This window comes from Hydra viridissima, unplaced genomic scaffold (assembly GCF_058129835.1).
Source record: "Hydra viridissima isolate aposymbiotic clone 2 unplaced genomic scaffold, HvirCarnegie_v1 scaffold_3, whole genome shotgun sequence".
NCBI classification, from domain to species: Eukaryota; Metazoa; Cnidaria; class Hydrozoa; order Anthoathecata; family Hydridae; genus Hydra; species Hydra viridissima.
Window position 1 is genome coordinate 13,190,506 of NW_028324302.1, and position 22,428 is coordinate 13,212,933.

The 22,428-nt window shown below is 31.1% G+C and overlaps 3 protein-coding genes across 4 annotated transcripts in view; 2 read left to right on the forward strand and 1 right to left on the reverse strand.

Annotated features, from left to right (window-relative positions):
• LOC149891088 (uncharacterized) overlaps window positions 1-17,634 on the forward strand; it is a 107,310-nt gene extending 89,676 nt beyond the window's left edge. The window contains exon 2 of the mRNA XM_090080967.1: window positions 15,587-17,634. Coding sequence (XP_089937093.1) covers window positions 15,599-17,602 — 2,004 coding nt within the window. The 5' untranslated portion in view covers window positions 15,587-15,598 and the 3' untranslated portion in view covers window positions 17,603-17,634. The remainder of the gene's footprint in view (window positions 1-15,586) is intronic.
• The window catches only part of LOC145202058 (uncharacterized), a 177,452-nt gene that overhangs the window by 89,676 nt on the left and 65,348 nt on the right, over window positions 1-22,428 (forward strand). The window lies entirely within an intron of this gene.
• LOC149891094 (alternative oxidase, mitochondrial-like) lies at window positions 8,610-13,927 on the reverse strand. 2 transcript variants are annotated; one of them, XM_090082330.1, is made up of 11 exons: window positions 13,640-13,927; window positions 13,285-13,542; window positions 12,863-12,966; window positions 12,082-12,180; window positions 11,847-11,910; window positions 11,666-11,757; window positions 11,048-11,166; window positions 10,815-10,907; window positions 10,274-10,386; window positions 9,499-9,576; window positions 8,610-9,276 (listed from the first exon to the last, which is right to left on the reverse strand). In XM_090082330.1, exons 2-11 carry the CDS (start codon window positions 13,477-13,479, stop codon window positions 9,151-9,153), a joined length of 1,083 nt encoding a protein of 360 aa, XP_089938456.1. In that variant the 5' UTR covers window positions 13,480-13,542; window positions 13,640-13,927; the 3' UTR covers window positions 8,610-9,150. The 2 variants fall into 2 exon arrangements, 1 of the variants encoding a protein (XP_089938456.1); XR_016450855.1 differs by lacking the exon at window positions 10,274-10,386.

Genomic DNA, 22,428 nt, shown 5'->3' on the forward strand with positions numbered 1-22,428 from the left:
TAATGATAATAGTAAAAATAATAATAATAATAATAATAATAATAATAATAATAATAATAATAATAATAATAATAATAATAATAATAATAATAATAATAATAATAATAATAATAATAATAATAATAATAATAATAATAATAATAATAATAATAATAATAATAATAATAATAATAATAATAATAATAATAATAATAATAATAATAATAATAATAATAAGAAGAAGAAGAAGAAGAAGAAGAAGAAGAAGAAGAATAACAATAATGATAATAAAAATAACTTTTATAACCTCCTAGCCAAAATTAAAAAAGATTGCAAAATGAGGTTTATATAAAAAGATTTTTTTTTATTGAACTGTTTTGCCTAAAAGGGTACTAAAATTGAACTAGTAAATCCCACTTATTAAAACACCCAACTCCCACCCCCTTTTTTTTCATGAGGGAGAAAAATTTTCTCCTTCACTAAGACATAGATCTATGGATTAGCAATGTGGTAGGAAGGTAGAGGACTGCAGCAATAAGACTCATCATCTTTAGCTCTGTAAAATGTTCGTCTGGTTGAAAATAAATAGAATGAGATCACTATTTAAAAATCATCAAACAAATACAATGTAAACAAATGTAAACAGATGTAAACAAATGTAAACAAATGTAAACAAATGTAAACAAATGTAAACAAATGTAAATAAATGTAAACAAATGTAAACAAATGTAAACAAATGTAAACAAATGTAAACAAATGTAAACAAATGTAGACAAATGTAACCAAATGTAAACAAATGTAAACAAATGTAAACAAATGTAAACAAATGTAAACAAATGTAAACAAATGTAAACAAATGTAAACAAATGTAAACAAATGTAAACAAATGTAAACAAATGTAAACAAATGTAAACAAATGTAAACAAATGTAAACAAATGTAAACAAATGTAAACAAATGTAAACAAATGTAAACAAATGTAACCAAATGTAAACAAGTACAATAAACATAACACCAACAAAATATAAAATGTTACGTTGAAATAGTGATCAAATAGTGTTAGTTGGCTAAATAAAAACTTATCTACGCTCGTGATATCTGAAAGTTCAGTAGCACAATTTTGTTTCTACATTCACCTCGGCTATAAGGTCACAAAACTTATCGGTTGGACAAAATGAAACTCATCACCCTTTAATCGTTAATTACATGAACACTATTTCAAAGATTTTTTTTTAATTTTAATACTAAATTAAGATACTATAGCAATTTTTCTTCAAAATACTTTGTTGTCGTAAGTTGAGATTTCGAATTTGACCAGTGGTTGATCTTCAGTAAGATTTGTTTTTCTGCGAAGTAAAGAGATTCAATCTATTGAAATGATTCAATCTATTGAAACAAAAGCAGGAAGTTTAAAAACAATAAAATTTAATTATAAAAGCAAAATAAAAGCAATCGTTGCAAAAACGAATTTTCACGACTGCCCCGGGCAGCAAAGTTTTTATCAGTCAAAAGGTAGATATGTCGCCAAGTATGGGAGAATCTATGGGAGAATCAGAACAAAAAGTTCAATAATAAATAAAAGTGTATATATAAGTTAGTAGATTTCTTAGAAAGGGTGTTCCGAAGTTCGGCAATAGAGCTATTTAACAGACTAAAAATGCGCCAGAAGGAGTATTAAATAGCCTAATTGAGTAATCTGAGGTAATCTAAATGGTTATGGGCTCAGACCTACGACTTGGTAAGGGTGATGTTCTATCATTAGTCAACACTTTCAACCATAAAGCACTCGGCTTAGCTTGCAGGCGGATGTTGGAGTGCCTCTTAAGTAGCGGATCCAATGAAGCGACCACCTTCAAACATACATAACAATAGCTATAAGGGACCTTCTTCGATATGATACCTGTCGAACTCTTTTTAGAATTGGCTGAGGCACCTTCAACTGGCAAGTTTAGGCACTCGAAGTCCGCATATATTATGAGAGGCACTGGTATCTGCTTGTATTTATTCACTAATTTTAGGATATTTTTTCCTTCATCTGGAATCAAAGTCCTTTCCCCCAATACCAAGGTAATCCTTGCGATGTTCTTCCAAGAGGTCCTTTATTGAGAATACATGCAAGCAGCGGTAACAGGGGTGCTTCTTTTCGTGATTATTACACATATAGCATATACTCACCTGGCTCTTGATCAAAACATAGTGATTCTTTTCTTTATTTTTCTTATCTTTTAATAGTAAGAGGTTTATAATAGGTTCTTCCTTCTCACCTTCCTTGTCATCCTGCCCTCTAATATAACCTTCCATATTGCTAATATACATTGGGTGCAACCCCTTACTTCATCCGAAGACATTCATAAATAGCTAAAGACATTCATAAATAGGGTTAAGACGCTCAACTATTTTGACATCTGTAACCCTCACCAGGTTACAGATGTCAAAATAGTCAATCCCTGTGAAGTTGAGCTCACCTAGGTGCTGTGTGTTATTGCTCTCACGTTCATTAAGGAATTTTGCTGGATATTTTTTGGATAGTAAGGCACACTCAAAGCATCTGTTATCCGTGTTCCTCACGTTTTAAACACGTCTTCTTGGTATACCGCTAAGGTCTTCACATAGCTACTACCACGGAATGGTCTGTACTCGGCAAAGTTAACGAATTTAAATTGGCATTGTTATTGACCAGCCAGAAGTAATACTTACGAAAGACGTCAGCTTTTCCATTATCACTCAATTGAATATTTTCTAAGCCTCCTCGATATCGTCTTTACTTAGTAATGGTACACCTGCGGTCAACAGATATGTAGTTGTGGTAGTTTCATCCTCATCAATTCCTTTTACCAATACAATAGCAAGCATATACGAAACTTTCCACCCTTCCTCCTCTATCTCCTTCCCCAGAAGTTCACTAGTTTTTGTTTTCATGACTAACATCAGATATTCTAGGTATAACTCAAGCTTATACCTTGTGGTATGTTGGCTATACAATTCTTAAGTTTGTCAGTACTCTTGTAAATTTCGAAGTCTTCTGGCGACAATCCTATTAACTCACTTTCTTCCTTCCTGAGCTTCTGATCTAATGATTCGCGTCTCTGATTGTTTGACTCAGTCTCATTTTTTTGGTTGGTTGATGAAGCTATCTATTTTTTGAAGGCTTCCAGATATTCGTCTAAAGTTATTATTTTCTCTCTGAGCAAGCTCTTGAGTTCTTGCACTATGGCGCTGTCCATGTTTTATGGTTACCATCTATACTATATATAATATCTAACATTAAAAAAATATATTGTCGATACATCAAAAACCTGGAGCAAGCCGCGCCGAGTGCTTTATTGTTAAGAATGTCGACTAATGATAGAACATAACTTTTAACAAGTCGCAGGTCTGAGCCCATAAACTCTTTTCTAAAATCCAAAAATGAAAACTTCTTAATACATCCTCAAAAACTCTCTCTCAACCTTTCCTTTTCTATTTGTCCGCAGATGGTATTTGAATTCTCGTACAGGCAATGGATTTCTTTTTCTTCAAATTCGTTTAATTGTCTTGTTTCAACTTCAAACTAGTAAAACCTGTTTTAGAGTCAAAGTACTCCAAAACAGGTTTTACTAGTTTTCTTTTGATTAGTCTTTGTCTCAGAATGGCTACAAAACTTTTGAGAACTTTACTAATTAAACTCATATCATTATATATTTCTAGTCGTGTTTGCGAAAACAGTTTTAAACATTTATGGTTTTAAACAATTACTTGTTTATTTTACATGTAATTTAACATGAGTGTCCACCTAGTGTTTTGGTTGACTCGCTCTTTTCTTCGATTGAATGTTACTTGATTGAGTCGGGTTAAAACGTAAAGATAATGTTTATAATTTTCTCATATTCCCTCCTGACAATATAGAATGGTTAAATAGGGGAGAACCTTAATGAATGGGACGATTATTGAATGGGACAAACTCAGATTCTTATACAAGCATCGATGTAAGGATATTCAAATTCCTGTAACAAAAAGTGATAGAAACAAGAATTCAACTGACCGACTCATACATCCTATTGCTCTATGACAATGGATGTTGTGTTTTTGAATGTAAAAGTAATTTTTAAAAACGTTTTTTTTTTCTGATTTTGCAGCAATTTTTGAAGTTATGGAAAATAAAATTCCATGCTTAAATAGATAACAGTCTCTAGTACTACAGTGAGTAAAACATTCAAGCTTAATGGTGTTTTTGGTGCGACTAATCATTTTTGGATAAAGTGATGCGCATATTGAATGGGACAAAGTACTACCTATTAAATGAATTTAGTAAAGTATTATTTACAGCTCAGCAGAGGGATGCTGCAGTCCTTTACTTTTATTCCCATGGGTAATGGGTATTATTTACACACTTTTATACTGCAATATTTTACTTAAATATAATATTCTAAAATGAGAAAGTACTACTTTGATTGAAATTTAATTAGAGTTAAAATGTTTAAAGTTAAAAATATTTTTTAACTTTAAACATTTTAATCTCCCTGCTCTTGGGTGTATTTGGGCAAGCGATGGATTCAACCATAATTTAAACTATTTATAGGTAGGGAAAGAGAGGGGTAGAGAGATGTATTTCCTATCACACGAGTAAGTGGTAGTCTAGAAGATATGACAGAGCATATATACGAAGGGAGAGAGGTAGGGAAGATTATTTTTTTCAACTTGTCTTCACGTAACATAATCTCTTTTTAAGATTTTAACTGTCTAATTAATTTTTTTTAGCTTTCATTTCGTTCCGTTCTTTTCATTTCTTTTTACGCGGTTTGGGGTTATTGCCTTAAAAATCTCGAAGGGAATGGGAAACGTTATTATAGAGGGGAAGGAGGGTCGGGGTATTTTCACGAGAGTGTACCATGATCAAGGTTATAAACACGATTTGAACATAAGGTTTACTTGTTCATACTCTAATGTTACTTGATTTATGATAAAGTGTTACCGAATAAATGGAATTTTTACATATTCAGCCACCATAATATGCACCATAATAAATAATTACATTTTTAGTCAATAGAACCGATCCAGATTTACGTGACCTTATAAACCATACAAAGTCGTGAGATCTATTTGCCGCTTGAGTTTGGAGTTCTTCAGAAAGGAAATAAAAGAGAAAGTTATACAACGTGAACGCCTTCCATTTGTTTGTTTCTCTAACTATGCAACCACAATGGCTTTTTCCTTGTTCGTAAACTTCTTACAATCTCTCGTACTTTTTTGCATTTTTGAGAGAGTTTTTAGATGGTCGCTATTAAGCTTACTTAAAAAACAAAAGTTGGCCAGAAAAGGTGAATAGCCATTCTCTTTACTTTTTTCTTCATATTTTAATGGCAGATTTAATGTGTTAGCTAAAAAGCAATGAATTTTTTTAAAAACACTTTTCCATTTAGCTGACGACGTTGTGTTAGCTGTAAACTACATTAACGTTTTTTCGCAGAGTATATCAAAAACGAGCGCTATACTTTAAGCAAAAACTTACTGCATTAACAAGAAACGATAAACAGCTATCAGATACTTGCAGCTAAAGCAGAAAAAAGTGGTCCTAGCGATGTCAATAGCCCTAATTATCAGAGGCTTTAGAGCACAGCAAAAAGCTGACTGAGATACGATACAAGTTAAATAGAGAATATGATAATATCAAAAATTGTATACAAGAAGTAGTAAGAAGGCACAATTTTTCTGCTGTAGCTTGTAATTAAATTACTTTAGTGTGTGTGTGTGTGTGTGTGTGTGTGTGTGTGTGTGTGTGTGTGTGTGTGTGTGTGTGTGTGTGTGTGTGTGTGTGTGTGAGTTTGTGTGTGTGTGTGTGAGTGTGAGTGTGTGTGTATACCAAAGTATGCTAGTTTTTTTTTAGTGCATTTGTTTTCTAACAATAAATTTTTTCTATTACTGAAGCTTATTAATGCTTTTAGTTTTTTAAATGTATAGTAGCTTTATTTTCAGTCTAATGAGCTGGATGAGTTTCAAAATTGAATAGATAAGTTTGTTTACTTGGAGAGAGAAAGTATGCAACTTTATAATTGAATACAGAACAAAGCAGCAAAGCTGAAGGAAGATTATAATTATTCCTGAATGTCAAAGAGCACCAGGTGTATAAAACTATTAGAAAGTTAAATATCTGTTGATAGCAATAAAAAATTGGCTACTCTGCTCGCTGGCGATTTATTTCATACTCTTGAATCTTAAAAAAAAAAAGTAAAGGTCCCGTCAAGTCTGATGGACCATGCCTGCTCCCATTGTAGTGCACACCAGATTCTGTGACCTCAAATTACAAGATGATTAGTCTAAAGCCTAGCTGCCTTTATTTCCCTAGCATAACAAGGTTACCATTTTCAGCCGGGTCAACTGGATGATGGATACGGAAAGTTACTTCTTCTTGGTCAGGACTTTAACCCCGGGTTGTTCAATTTGGCAAGCCTGGTCACTACAGCTTAGCCAACCGTTACCGATACTCTTGAATAGACTGAATCATAGTTTACACAGATTTTTCATTTTTTAAAGTAGTAATTTCCATGTGGAGTTAGCAATGCTGGATTTCAAAATTACACTTAAGATACTGTCAGGTTAGAAATTCTAAAATTTGGGAACCACTGGGGTATTCAATTCCTCTTACTTCACCAGATCCTACTCACACACATACCTACGAAAGGAAAGTGATGACACGTGTCCATGTAAGATGGACACTTAGGTTGGTTCTGCAAGAGGTTACAAAAATGTTAATTTATCTACCATTGTGCTGATCCTTTCTGTCTCTCTCTTCAGCTCCTCATCCTCCGGGTACATGGTGCACCCTTTACATACTTTCAACACCTGTCAAGTGGGGGCTCAAGGTGGAGATGGAGAAGGATGAAATTTTTTATCCTCAGATTGTAATAGCATAACTGACCCCTGACCCTTACCCCTCCCTTCTGTCTTAATCACTCCGGCACTCACTTGTATCCTACTTATACTTAGTCTATGGGCAAACATGAGTTTGATTAGATAAGTATGATTCGTTTGGCATTTATTTTTTCCAATTCTTAATTAAATTTTCATCAAATTCTTTTCTAAATTTTGTTAAAAAGTTTGTAAATGGTAAGAAATGTATGAAATTGAAATATTTAAAAATATGTTAAATGGAAAATAAAACAACTTAGAAATAATGGAAAGCAAATAGAATACGTGATTGGAAATGGTAGGAAAATTGAGCATTAGCTAATCTCTAATTCTAATCAGTGATGAAATTCTATGAGATCTCTTAAAATAGTATAATAAATTACTGAGCCATTTGTTAAATTATTGCCAGATTAGAAGAGAGTTAGATGGAATAGCTTCTTAAGTATAAACTGCTTTATGGAACCAGTTTGTGGTAATTAGAGATACCATAACAAAAGTATTCTATATTCTCCCTCTGGCCCAATCCCTTATTATATCTCAGTGATTTTTTTTTACAAACAGAGGAGTGGCTAACGTTTTAGTAAATACCCCTATTAACTTTAAACAGTAACTATACTCCGTAGTTCTACCTGTAATAAGTAGTTATACTCCAGTAGGTGTAACCAGTAGTTATATGTCGCAGTTATATCAGTAGCAGTAGTTATATGCAGTAGCAATAATCAGTAGAGGAGACAATCCATTACAACATGTGCTAAGACCTTATCTATGTAAATTATGTTATTTATAATAAACATTTATATGTTTTTTTAATTTTATCACAAAAAAAGTTAATTGCCTGAAAAATTATGACTAGCGAACTAAAACAAAAAGCATGCATTCTCCAGATATGAAACAATTTTAGAACCTCTGTGTTGCCAGTGCACTCCCTCATGTACAACAAGTACATGGTATCTGGTAAACAATAGTGTCCCTTTTTTTATTATGTATATGCTAAAATCAGATTAAATTATTAAATTCAAAACAAGTTCTAGAGATATCTTTGACTTGGCTTCATGAACTTGGCAAAACATATGCATTAGACAATGGGGGTAGGTTAGATAAACAGATAGGTTGGCGTGAGACTGCGCAAGATAAGCACCAAGTAAGAAGAATCTAAAAATGTTTTGACAGACAGCTCCATCTTAATTGGGTTAATTTGAAATAAACAATATATATGCATTCTGAAAGTGATCAATCTTTGAAATTTTTAATTTTCTGCTCAAGTGTTAAAGTGTTCTTCTTACTCATAATTATTTAATAATTATTATACATAATTATTTTCTTGTTTCATAATTCATTTAAAACACAACTTAACTTTTACTTATTTCATAATTCATTTAAAACTTAACTGAGATAGGAGCTATATTAGTTAGTTCCTTACAAATTTTATATTCTTAATAAAGTGTGAAAAATTGAAAGTTATTAAAAAAAGAGAGTGGCAGAGTTATGGGGAGTTACAGGTTGTAGGTGTTGTGTTTGTTTCTTTTCAGTTTCCATCAGTTCACTGCATTGAGTTAGTGGCCATGCCAACTTTGATTCTTAGTAGAATCATGGATTAATTTGTTCTTCCTAAGATGATGAAAAAACTCTATAATGTGAATAGATGATTCACAGGGTAATCACAGCTCGTGTTTTTTAAAAATAATCTTTCTTTTTAATTAATCAAACTATAGGCGGTATGATTTTTTTTAAAGCTAGCCAAAAGGCTAAAACGTAAAGCTTTCATATTTCAGAAAAAAATCTTTATACAAAAATTTAAACGTGCGTCAAGAAAAACAATCAAAGCAAATTTATGTACATCTTACGAATAATTGCCAAAGATCAAGATTTGTAATAAATTGACATTTGCATATCACAAAAAGAAAAGGAAGACAATAATAACAAATAAAATGTTTTTCATTGTAAATGCAAAATATAAATAAAAAAATTTCAGGATGGTGGACATCATGAAGTACAAAGTGAAAAAATTTTCACTTTGTAGTTCATGATGAAAATATTTAAGCTGTATGCTGTACTGCTTTTATTGATCGTATAAATTGGCTGATTAACATTGTTTATTAGAATATTTCATGTTACAAATGTCACACATGTAAAAGTCACCAAAGCATAAATAACATATGAAGACTGATAAACATAGGTTAAAGTAGAACATTTTCACCAAAGCAAAATGAAAATACTATGAACTACGAAATTGATCAGCAAATTTGAAAAGAGAAATGTGATTTCTGTTGTAATATTTTCTTTTTTTTTACTGTCCAGGCTTGTAAGGGTTAAATTCATCTTTCTTCAATGAAGCCAGACAGTGGTTGACTGCTTTGTGATGAGCTTCATCAGCTCTGATGGCCAAAATAACATCCCTCATGACTGCATCGGGCTAGAAGAATTCATCAGACAAATTTAAAGAGTGCAAAAACAGAAAAAAAAAAAAAAAACATACAATAAAAATACTATCACTTCGGAATATATTGGGTAAAGGGTAAAGGAGAATTAAAATAACACTACTCTTTTTGAAAATTAACAATTTTGGCACAAGGGGAAGGGACAGAATATAATTAATGACACTTGTTTTTCATAGATAAAATTGAGTTGAACCTACTTTTAATTTCCAATATCTGACAGCAACTTCAGGGGCTGGCTGCTTCTGCCAGTGTTTCATGTTGCCATGCTCAATATCCTGGTGAAACAAGCAGAAGTTATTTCAAAAGTTAACACATTTCATTTGATGGCGTACACATTGCATTTGCCATAATTAATATAAAACATTCAGAGCAATTATTTTCACACATTATGTCCAATATTATTCAGAAAAAAGATCATATAATGACCAGAGCAGGTATGGTAATGCTCACCTGTTTCTGTAACTCTGCATTCAAGAAGATTAAATGGTCAGTCTAAAACCTAGTTACCTTCACTCCCCTAATATTACTAGTTACTCACTTTCAGCTAGTTTAACTTGATAGCAGATTTCTACCCAGGAAATTATTTTCACTGGACAAGATTTAAACCAAGGTCATCAGATTGGTGAGCCATCTCACTACTCCCAATTGCCATTAACACTATGGTCCTTTGATTCAATTATTTTACCCTTTTTTTAATATTCCTTGCTGCTTTCACACTATTAGGCACACCTGTGGTCCATAGCCTACAGATTAATAACTACTGATGAAGAGGGAGTCTTGTGTATCTATTTCTAAGACACCATATTTTTTGTACAAGATGCAGAATATTGATTTGATGAAGATTCTTTGGGAAAATAAATTGGCTTTTTACTTAATGCTTGAAATTTAATCACAATATCCCACAAATACAATATTAGTAAACAGCTTTGGACATTTGTAAAAAAGTGAAAGCTCTTTTTTAACTGAACAAACCTGCAGACACTTTGTGTATGTCTTTACAGCCTCTTCCTCTAAATACCCCACAAACCTGTGGCAAAATTTTGGACTGAGGATGTAACTGATTCCAAACATTGTCACAAAGAATCCTGCAAAAGAGCAATAGATGATAGAAAAGGAATTTTTACAATTAATTTAATGACAAGTATTGGTATACACAAATCACAATGAACACAAGATGAGAGCAAGTGTGGGATATCAAACAACAAAGCAGTTTATTTAAATAATTAAAATCCTACAAATTAAACCTAGTCTTTTTAGTTTAACTGCTGATAAGAGATGTCAAAATTACTTGGCAATTCTAAGGAAGCAAAGGGATTAGACTAACCATATAACCCTCTTGAACTCAGGACTCACAAAAATAGATGTACCCTGCTCCCTTAACCCAACTGGCCTTAATGGGACAATTTTTTTTAATATAAAATTTATATTATGCTTACTAAACAGCAGATAGTGTAAATAAAAAACTTATACACTATTAAAATTTAAAGTAAAACAAAAGCAATCAATATTTTACCCTGGGATCCAATAACACACAATCTGAACAAGTAAGATGGCTGTTTTAGCTGCAAGGCTGTCAACAAATGCATCCTTTCATTTTCTGCTTCCTCTAGAAAAAAAAGAATCAATATAACTGATTCTCCAGTAAATTTAATATGAATGAAGATTTGAAGAGAAAAAAAAAAAAAAAAAGCAGCATAGTATAAGATATGCTTAAATTACACTTTTTTTAAAAAAAAGACAACAAACCTAAAAGAGTATGAATCCAACCCTGGTCTCTCTGCATCCTTCTCAAAGACTTCATGTGTCTAAACATGGCAGCCACCATTCCTGGAACAGCAGCAACAGTTTCCAAAAAACATATTCGACTTGCAAAAAAAAAAATTAACAATAAAATTATATCAATGAACAATGTTAAGCTTCCAAAAAGAAATCATTTGTGGTACTGGTACATCAAGTCATCAAACTCAGAAACATTGTATAACAAAATGGGAGATAATACTTTATTCTTTCCACAGATTTTAGTGTGTTGTTGTGTATATCTTGCAGGTAAAACATGATATCCAGGCATTCTATACAATGTGAGAGGTTTTTTAACAAAGGATGAAATATAGAATGTCTGGATAACATTCCTTGCCTGTAACACTTCATTGCTTTCAATAAAAATCAAAAAAAAAAAATCAAAAAAGAACTAAAAATGAAAACAATCTGAAACACAAAATGAAAACAATCTGAAACACTAAATGAAAAAAAAAAAAAAAAAAAAAAAAAAAGTGATTGAAAAAAAAAATGTTTCTGTTGTTGTAGGGGCCTATATTCAAAGCACAGCTATAATATGTGGTAAAAGGAAAAAGCTTCAAGACCTACTTTATCCATTTTCTTTCATTTGTCTCTCCAAATTTGAAGCCAGAAAATATGTCAAAGGCTAAGCGAAACATTTGCACAGTTTTGTAGGCTATCTGTGCAATGAAGGAAAATTAGAGTGAATAGGCTTAATTACTGGCCAATTTTAGAAATTATATAAATGTAAAATTACAATAAAACATACTTTATCAGTGATTCCTTCTGGAGGTTTGTGAGTTATTTCAATACTGTGCACTTGTTCATCATTCCTGGTTTAATAAAAGTAAAGATTTAATGTGAATTTAATTTTCTAAATTATATTATGAAGTTATACATTTTATATCATGAAGGAAATTTAAAAAAATAAATAAAACAGAAAGTGTCACTCTAGTAACTGTGCTACCAAAACACACCTAGGAAATAAATTGTTTAATGCTTACCAAATGGGATGAGGCATTGCATATGCTCCTATAGGGGGAGAATCTTTACCATTTTCATTTTCAACCTGAGACGATTCTTTTTTTTTCACAGAAATTGATCTGCTTTGATAAAAACAAAATAGCTATTACTGCAAACTTTGCTTAATTTAAACTAAATAGTAAGTAAAGAAACAAAACATCACAAAAGACCTTTTAGAAAAATGCTTTTTATATTTTTTAAGAAAAATATTCGTAAAGATTTATCATGGCTTTCAAATGTGATTAATCAAATACTTTTTTTTTAATAAGCTTAATGTTTCAATTTGTAGTAGTCTACACTTGTAATAAAAATTTCACTAATAAGAATGTAATAATAATTTCACTAATAAGAATTTGATAACAATTATGTGGACCACAAAGCAGCCAGCCAGCCACAGATTCAAAGTTGAAAGACTAATTTGTTAAGTTTATTTAGCTTTTCTTTAGCTTTATACATAAAGTAATTAGCAATGTAGCCCACAAGCTGCTAATGTTTTTTATAATTGAAGTCTTGGGATTATTTAAGCTATGGCAAACCATAAAAATATTGTTGACCACTGCTTTAAGATATAACAAATTAGCACATTCATTATATTATGACTAGTGTAGTAAAAATTTAGCATTTTAACAAATTCTTTGAAAGTTTCCAGTTACATTTCATTATTCATATCATCTAACAGAGTGCCAAACTTCTTCCCCCAAAGAGACCCACCACATATTGTAATATTACATTAAGTAGACAAATAAAAGATAATTACAACACCTAAAATGAGCCAGGTCTGATGGATTGGGTAGGGTATCAAATTTTTTTTCTCTGAAATCAGAAACCTCTTTTTTTATCTTTGCATCATCAGCTTTGCCCCGGATCTATAAATGAGATATCAGCATATTATTACATTTACTCTTGGACAGCCTATACTTCAATCATTTCTATTTATTTTTGTTAGTTAAAAAAGAGATAATTAAACTTGTTAGAAAAAATCAAAGTTGATGACCTATAAATACTAGAGCGTGATTTTATTAAAATATAAATTAACCACTGATATCTTTATTTAGACAATTTTCACAACTTAGACTTTCAAAATTCATAGTAATGTAAAGAAATTTGATATGTATTTTTAAAATGTTTTTAATTACTCAATGTTTTAATAAACACATAATTTGTTAATATACTAACTGAAGTACCTGTGTAAAAAAATGTACATTTGTCTGCTGCATTAACATACTCAATGTTTGGTTATTGGCAAATGCTAAATCTCGATTGCTGTACCATGAAAAGCATTTACTCCCATTTTTCAAATGAGTAGAAGAAACTAAAACTAATGATGATAAGTTGTGACCAAACTTTGATAGGGCTCTAACAGTTACAACACAAGTCATTGTAGCTCTGCTTCTATCAATTCTTAATCAGGCTGTTTGCTTTTATTAAAAGGCTGTCAAACCCTTTAAAAAAAAAAAGGTAAATTGGTTAAATCTTTTATATACATAATAGAATAATAGATAAAAATGTATTTTTACATATCATTTTTTTAAAACTCACTTTTTTGCATGTGTGTGTTTTGTCCCAAATGACATTACAATGTAAAATTTATGAATTATTTCAGGGTTGTTATCTGCCAAATATGCCTGGGACATATTTCCTGCTGACAAAACATGTCCGAAATATTTTATAAATCCACAATTCTGTCTGAATTATTTTCTGTGGATATGTAGAATTCGTCCGAAATATTTTCAATAGACTTTTTAACAATTTTATTATAAAAAGGTGTCCGAAATATTTTCTATCGACGTAATTTTATGTCTGAATTATTTTCCGCCGACACAAAATAGGGTGGGGCAGCGATTCGCGAGCTATTTAGAATATTTTAAAAATTAATTTTTAAAGCACTAAAAAATCATATTCATGGAATAACAATAAAAGAAAAGTTGAAGATAAATGCTTTTCTTACCTTAATATTCAATTTCGTCTCCTTTTTTTTTTATCATTACCCTTAAGATGTTCCTGAAAGTGTTTCGAAATTTGAGATTAGTTAAAAAACTTGTTAGAGGCATAAAGTTTAAAACGAATTAGGGCAAAGTGACCTAATAATGGCCGGGTCTTATTAAGAGCCAAATTTGGGTCAGCTTTTGTTACATTTATTTACTTGGCGGGACATTTACCTAGTTGATTAATATTATTTCGTGTTTCTTTGATATATCTATGTTTTATTTGAGCTTTTGTAAATTTTTCTATTAGTCTTGATTTTGTAGAAATCTTATTTTTGTCAAGGTTAGTAGAAGTAAATATTTTATACCGGCGGTACTCATTTTTGTTTTTTTAAAGCAACTTTGAGACGCATTTAACGAAGTATTCCTTCGTGTACGGCTTTATGATATATTTTGATCTGTTTTGTTAGTTTATTATGTTTATGTAAACTGTTTTATTTGTCAACACACGAAAGGAAGAAGCATAAATGTAGCCCAAGCTCAAAGATCTCAAATAGTCTCATTAATAGCCACTCGTTTGACCAAATAAGAGCCGTGGCTCTTGTATGGTACTAACGTGGCTAATATTAGGATCTTAGTGTAATTTATACTGTATAAACACTATAAAGTAAAATTGATTTCCAATTTATTTCAAATGCATCAGCTATTTATATAAACATAAGATATAGGCAAGTGCGGCGCTACTCCACTTTCTCCCCCCCCCTAATTTTATGATTGATTCTGATAGAGAATTTTATGCTGATTAAGAATCGTATAAAAACATGGGTCTCAAAATCAACGGAAAGTGCTCTAATCTGATGTCGAAAGTACAAAAATATACCACAAATCGCTAATATTCGCCATCTTGAAAAGTGATTTTTTTTTGTTTAAAAGTTATCCTTTCAAAGTATCAACAGCCTGGTTTTTATTTTTTATATAAAAGATTTCGAATAAAAGAACAAAGAACCGGTGCGTTAAGTTTCATAATCAGGTGTATTGACCGCATTTTTTTTCTCTTACCAGGTAATGAAATTCAATGGCATTTACTCTTATCGCGTCAATTTGCTTCAACTGGAATCGCTATCTATATTAAACCAGAAAAAATTCCTTATAGTAAAAACCAGGCTGGCAATGTTTTGCGGTTAAAAACAATATCAACCGTAAAGTTAGTGAATTCAAGATGGCGAATATTAGCGATTTGTGGTATATTTTTGTACTTTCAACATCAGATTAGAGCACTTTCCGTTGATTTTGAGACCCATGTTTTTATACGATTCTTAATCAGCATAAAATTCTCTATCAGAATCAATCATAAAATTAGGGGGGGGAGAAAGTGGAGTAGCGCCATATATATATATATATACATATATATATATATATATATATATATATATATATATATATATATATATATATATATATATATATATATATATATATATATATATATATATATATATATATATATAATCATTTTTAAGTCTTATACTATATTTTAAAGCTTGTATGTTATTTCTTTAAGTTGATTTTAATCATGGAAAGCACAAAAAGGAACAAGAAAATAAAAAATAAAACTGCCTCTAGTTTTAACTCAAAGTTTACCCAGAAAGTGACAAAGATTAAGAGATTTCAGTGGTCTAGTGTTGATATGAAAAATGCAATTACAGCTGTTGAAAATAGTTTAATGTCACAACGAGAAGCTGCATTACAATTCAATGTTCCCCGGTCAACTCTTGGTAAATATTTTAGAGGAGATTCAGTTCTTGGTGTTAGACCTGGACCTAGTCCAATAATATCTAGCAATTTAGAGAACAAGTTAGTTGAATATGCAGCAACAAGGGCTACACTTGGATTTGGATTTGGAAAAAGACAATTTAAAAAATATGCTTCTGATTTAGCCATGAAACACAATTTAAAGTTTAAACATTCAACTCCTTCAGAAAAATGGTGGCGCTCATTCAATAAGCGACATAAAAATTTAGTTTTGCGAAAGCCTGAAGGTACTTCATCAGTTCGCCATCAATGCATGTCTGTTCCAAAAGTAGCAAAATATTTCTATTCACTTCATGAAGTTTTGCAGGAGACTCATGCACTTTTAAAGCCATCTTTGATTTGGAATATGGATGAGTCCGGGTTACAGATGGACTTTAAACCTCCAAAAATAGTTGTAAAAAGAGGTACAAAACACCTTCAATCTCGTACTACAGGAAAACGTGAAACCATAACCATTATTGCTGCTATAAATGCTGCAGGTGATTTAGTGCCTCCACATTTAATAGCAAAAGGTAAAACGATTAGGTCTCTTCAATCTTTTAATACTACAGATGCACCTTCAGGCTCAAATTGGAGTTTTAGTGAGACAGGTTGGACAAAGCAAGGGATTGCTTATCTTTGGTTCACCAATACTTTCTTGCCTAACATAGGCAGAGATAGGCCACAAGTTCTCATAGTTGATGGTCACGATTCTCATAACTCAGTTGAATTATTGTCTGTTGCAATTGAAAATAATATTCATATTGTGGAAATGCCAGCACATTGTTCGCATTGGCTCCAGCCTCTAGATCGAACAGTATTTGGTCCTCTTAAAACATATTACAATCAAATCTGTCATGAATTGATAAATGAATATCCTGGAGTTACTGTTGACAAGCCTAATTTTTGTGGTCTTTTCAAGAAAGCCTGGGATCAAGCCCTCACAGCTGATAACATTATTTCAGGGTTTCAATCGTGTGGCATATATCCATACAATCCATCTGCTATTCCAAGCACAGCTTACTTGCCTAATTCTGTCTATTCCATACAACAACTGCTTGATGAAAATGATCTGCTTGAATCAAGTTTGCAACCTATCAAAACTGACACTAGAATAACAACATCAGAAAGTTTAATAGAAGTGGGAGTTGATTTTGAAATAGAATCAAGCGCAAACAAATCTGAAAATACGTCTGAATATAAAAAAACATGTAACACTGATTTGGTAAACCTTTACAATAATACTGCTTCTTTGGTTTGGGATACTTATTTAACACATGAGCAGTTTACAACTTTCAACTTCTGTATCCAGAATTGTTATGACATTCCAGATCCTTTGTATAAAGTATATAAAGAATTCAAACTGAAAAAGAGTTCATGCATAAAGGATGTTTTTGACATAGATATTCCAGTGTCAAATGAAAACACAGATCTTCCTATCCCAATTCTAAACGAAACCATTGTTCAGTCAAATTCTATGCCAAATGAAATCACAGGCCAGCCTTGTTATTTGACCAATGAAACCCCCTCTCATTATAATCAGATGCCAAATGAAGCTATTGTTCAGCCTATTCTGACACCAATTCAGTCTTGTACAAAGGGTTCTGCTAATGATAGTGACAATGATATTTTGCCTTATCCAAAGATATATACTATCAAGTCAAAAGAAAATCGAAGAAAGGTTCAAAAATATTTTGTATTAACTTCACAAGAAGCTATGCAATCGAAATTGAATAATGAGGAAAAGAAAGAAATAAAGTCAAAGCAACTGAAGAAAAAAGATTAAAAAAGAAAAAAGAAAAAGAACAACAGAAGAAAGAGACACAAAAATTATCTAAAAAAGCTAATTTAGTTCAAGAGATTAATAGCAATTAAAAAATTTCTCAACTGATTTTTTTTATTTCCTATTTGATACACTAGCTAAATTTGAATAACAAATAAACACTCCGTTAAAGTACTGCTATAAACCAAGAAAAAAATATTTTTTAGCAAAACAGAGTATATTTTACTATACTCTTTTTACTAAAAAATTTTTTTCTTAGTATCTAGTAGTTCCTAGTTCATTATTAGGCTATAATCATCTGATAAAATAATACTTTTTGATATATAAGCATTCTTAGATATGTCAGTTATAGGCTATGTAGGTGGCTCATAATAGGTACCATTTCTCAATTTGCTGGCTACTATTTGGTCTACCCGGCCATTAATTGGTACGAAATTGAAATCTCTGTTTAAATACATTTTTCTCTGAATGAAGCATATTTTAGTACTAACTAGGACTTTTTTTAGGTAAAGCCGTTTGTCACCAATGTAACAGTGAAAAAATAAAAGCTCCGTTAGATTAAGGCATTCTTCACGGCTATCAATAAGAAATTTATGGCCATTAATTGGGCACTTTGCCCTACAACCGTGTAAAAAAAAAGTACCAGGCTTGGACTGGGCCGCCGGGATACCGGGAGATTCCCGGTGGGCCTGTTGGCATAAAAAATTATATTATATTTTTAGTAAGGCTACATTTTACTTTCCAAATAAAATGTAAATTAAAATTTAACTAAAAATATAATAACTTTTTTTCTGGACTCTAATTACATCTAATTAAAGGCCATCTAATTATATAAATTTTGGCGGCCATCTTGAGCTGATCGAAAGTAGTATTATATTAATAGTGAGTTTAAGCATGCGCGCATTATCTTTAGGCGGTGTTAGTACAAGTACAAGCGTTAGCAAGTGTGCTACCACTGCAAGTTTAAAAAACGTTAAGCAGCTAAAAACTTCAAGCGCGTTTTAAGTCATTAATTATTCATAACTTATTTTTAAGTCATTAATTATTCATAACTTATTATTATTACTTCCGAAAAATAACTGTGCTATAAACAATTAAAACGATCTTACAAGAAAATTTGCATCAAATTTTACATCTAATTTAAAGATGACATGTTAGGGAGTTACGAGAGACGCTCTTTTTATAGCATAAGATGGAAATATTATCGATGACGTAGAATTTGATTTATTGTACGATATTAATAGATCTAAAAACGATTACCCTTATTGAAACTTTGAATTAGATGAGCTAGATAATGCTGAAGCGTGGTCAAAGTTTCGATTCCAAAAGTAGATATTTGGGTTGCTCAGAAAGTTTGATGCTAGTGTAACAAAAGATCAGCTTCAAACGGAATTATGCAATTATGCAATTATTATCGGACTTTGCAAGAAAACCGGAAAGTTTCGAAATAACTCTTGAAGATGAATATAATTTGATATTTGACACGATAGTATCTGACTCTGTCTCGGACAACATGCAACAATATAAATCCGAAGAATCTGAAACTGTCTTTACAATCCCAGAAGTGGAAAATAGTGACAGCCACAGAAATAAATGCAAATTTTGCAAAAAATGTATTGTATGTTTTTACTTTGTCCTCCAGAAGTTTAACTTGCATAGTCTTGCGTATTCAAATTTGTTTTTGGCTTAAAAATTTGTGCTGACATTATCCTCATCACAAGTTGCTTGTGAAAGGTCATTTTCGAAATTGAAATATATTTTGAACAGATTAAGAAATTTGATGAGCCAGTCAAGTTTACAGTCATTCATGCTGATGTCTTGTAAAAAAGACCTTCCGAGAATTAATAACGATGCAGTAATTGATGTCTTGGCATCGACTAGTCAAACGATGAAAAAGTTGCTATACCAGTCAATATTGAATGGCGATTGTGTCTACTATTTCTAGACTCCAACTTACAGCAGTGTTTTAGAAATATTTATTTTTATCAATATTTAGGCTGGGAAGTTTAAATTTTTTTTTTATGCTTTAAATAATAATAAACAATAATGCGCCTAAAAATAAAAAGTCCTTTACTAATATAATATAGGTAAATTTAGAAAAATAAGAGCGTTAATCATAGTCGCTGTCATGGACGGCGTGAAAGCTCTCGGCGCCCCATATATATATATATATATATATATATATATATATATATATATATATATATATATATATATATATATATATATATATATATATATATATATGTATGTATTAAATATATGCAACATACAATGAAGTGGGCCGCCGTGACCAAATTTCCCGGGCCGTTTTTTCAAGCCGGTCCGACCCTGAAAAGTACCCAAATGTATTTGATGATATTCCGGCTTCATTGCATAAGAAAATATGAGTTATCTTAAAATTTCTTATAACTTTGAAACAATTTCAGTATCTGTCACTGTAGTAAGTCATGACGTTGGTAAGTTTATTAGGTGAGACTTAAAGAAATTTAGTGTTCAGTATATAAAAAAGTTTAAAAAAAGTTTTACGATTATTAGTTTGCCTTTGTAGCCGTCAGAACGAAATGAACTATTTTAGAAAAACTTGCTTTTGTTTTCAAAAATACAGAAATCTTATATTTATGTAAAAATTTAATTACTTTTTAACATAAAATACACAAAATGATAAGAAGAATGTGTTTATTAACAGAAAGTCATAATATTTTGTTGATCATTCCTATATTTTTAATCAGTGCAAGAAGAAAATTCGGCATACTATAAAGACAATTTAAAGTCGCGTCTTTAAAATGTTCATAATAGTCCCAATGCCAAATAACTTTTTCAATAAGCTGGGTCTTAAATGTGACCATTTCGATGGAAATTTTTCTCTTTGACAACTCCCATACATTTTGTATCGGGTTTAAATCTGGGGATTTCCCTGTTCAATCGGTGGAAATTTTTGAGGAGCTAATGATTTTGTAATAGATTTTACAGTGTGGCAAGAAGCTCCATAAATTCTTGCATAAGTTGTGCATAAATATATATATTTTTTTTGCTTATTTGGAAACGACTTCTTCAATTGAGGTTAAAAACAAGTTCAATGAGTTTTTTAAATTGATGCTGCTGGATTATTCCATCTACAACGTATAGTCGACCAAGACCTATCTCACTGATAACCAAAACATGGCTTTAGAATGATGTTGAATTGTCTGCATTATACTATCTTCATTGTCAGCTTATTTCTCTTATTGAGCCTTGTCTTGATTATACCATTTTCATTGAACTTTTCATTGTCAGCTCTTTTGAAATATTGAGCCTTTTGAGTCATAATTCCTATGGGAGGCTCATTGCTGAAGCATACCTTGAGAAAAAAGATTAAAATTTATCACAGAATATCAAGATTGAAATTATGCGAAAAAAAATTCTCAGCATCATATTATAAAGACTAACCGATTTCCAGTCATTAACAATGAAACTACAATACTTCTTTTCCCAATCAAGCCCTTGCTTTCACTAAGCATTGGTTAAATTTGGCTGTTTTGCGGGCCATTTACTTCTAATGCTAAACTCATACAAGCTTTTTGGTAATTGCTGACATGTAACAAATTTTTTTTTTAATTTTTATTTTCTTTTTTACAATTTTTACTAGTATTCTCTCTTTCCTGGCTGTTATTTTCATTTTTCAACCGCATTTGGATTGTCTCCAAACACGTAATGGAAGACCAATTTTTCAATTTGTCTTCGATTTGTTTAACAGTGCGTCTTGATATATCACATTTTCTTGATACTTCACTTACTGAGAAATGCTTATTAGTCAAAAGATATTGATTAATTTTTTTTTTTTTTTTAGAATAAATCTCTTTATTTCTTATTTTGTAACTTAGAACTTTTAAACATTTTTTTTTTACTAAATATTATTTTAAAAAAGATGAAAATTGGTTTCTTCAGAAAAATACATGGATTTGAAATAATTGCTTTAAAATTAATCAAAATTATATTGTAGTACAATTTTTATATAGTTAAATCACTATGGTTATCAAAAAACGTCACTACACCCAAAGAAAACATTAAAATGGATGAAAAAACATGAGATTCGTGAGTTAAACAGGTGTCACTTACACCTCTGAAGTTGTTGCCACCCTAAAATTATTTTTTTATTTTTAAAAGCTTGAAATTATTAAGTTTAAGCAATCCGATTCAAAGGGTTGTTATAAAACATTAAACCGTCAAAACTTTACAAAACTGATAATGTGGACTAACAATTCAATCAGGGTTTGTATATTTACCGCTCACGACTAGCTATTTTACCCATGACAATCTTTCCAAATTTTTTACCTTTGGTATGTATTACCAATATCTATAGAATTGTAATATTATTTTTTGTTAAAAGCGCTCGTGAAAATATCCAAGAAGATGTTAATGAGCAGGATATCAGGGCTCTCCACACTAGTTTAGAAAATTCAGAAATCATAAATTGCTTACTGAGTGGGGGTAATATCAAAGGAAAACCAAGAACCAATGACAAATGTCTTATTGCGAATAAGGTCTTTATAGCAATAAGGTCTATATATATATATATATATCTTTATAGCCGACTTTGGATTATCAAGAGTTCTGTTTTCTAATGAGAAGTATTTAACAGTGAATCAGGTCTACAACAGCACGACAATTATCTCTACCTTAAAAGTTTACGAAGCGCAAGATGATACCAAACTCATCTGCCCTAGCTAGGTAATGGTTACTTCCAATGGTCTCAAGATGTCGCCTGTAATTCTGTCTTCTAGTTTCAGAGTGGGAGCTCAGCAGCACTTAGGCAACGAACTTCATCCTTATGTCTTTCATTGGGTTCT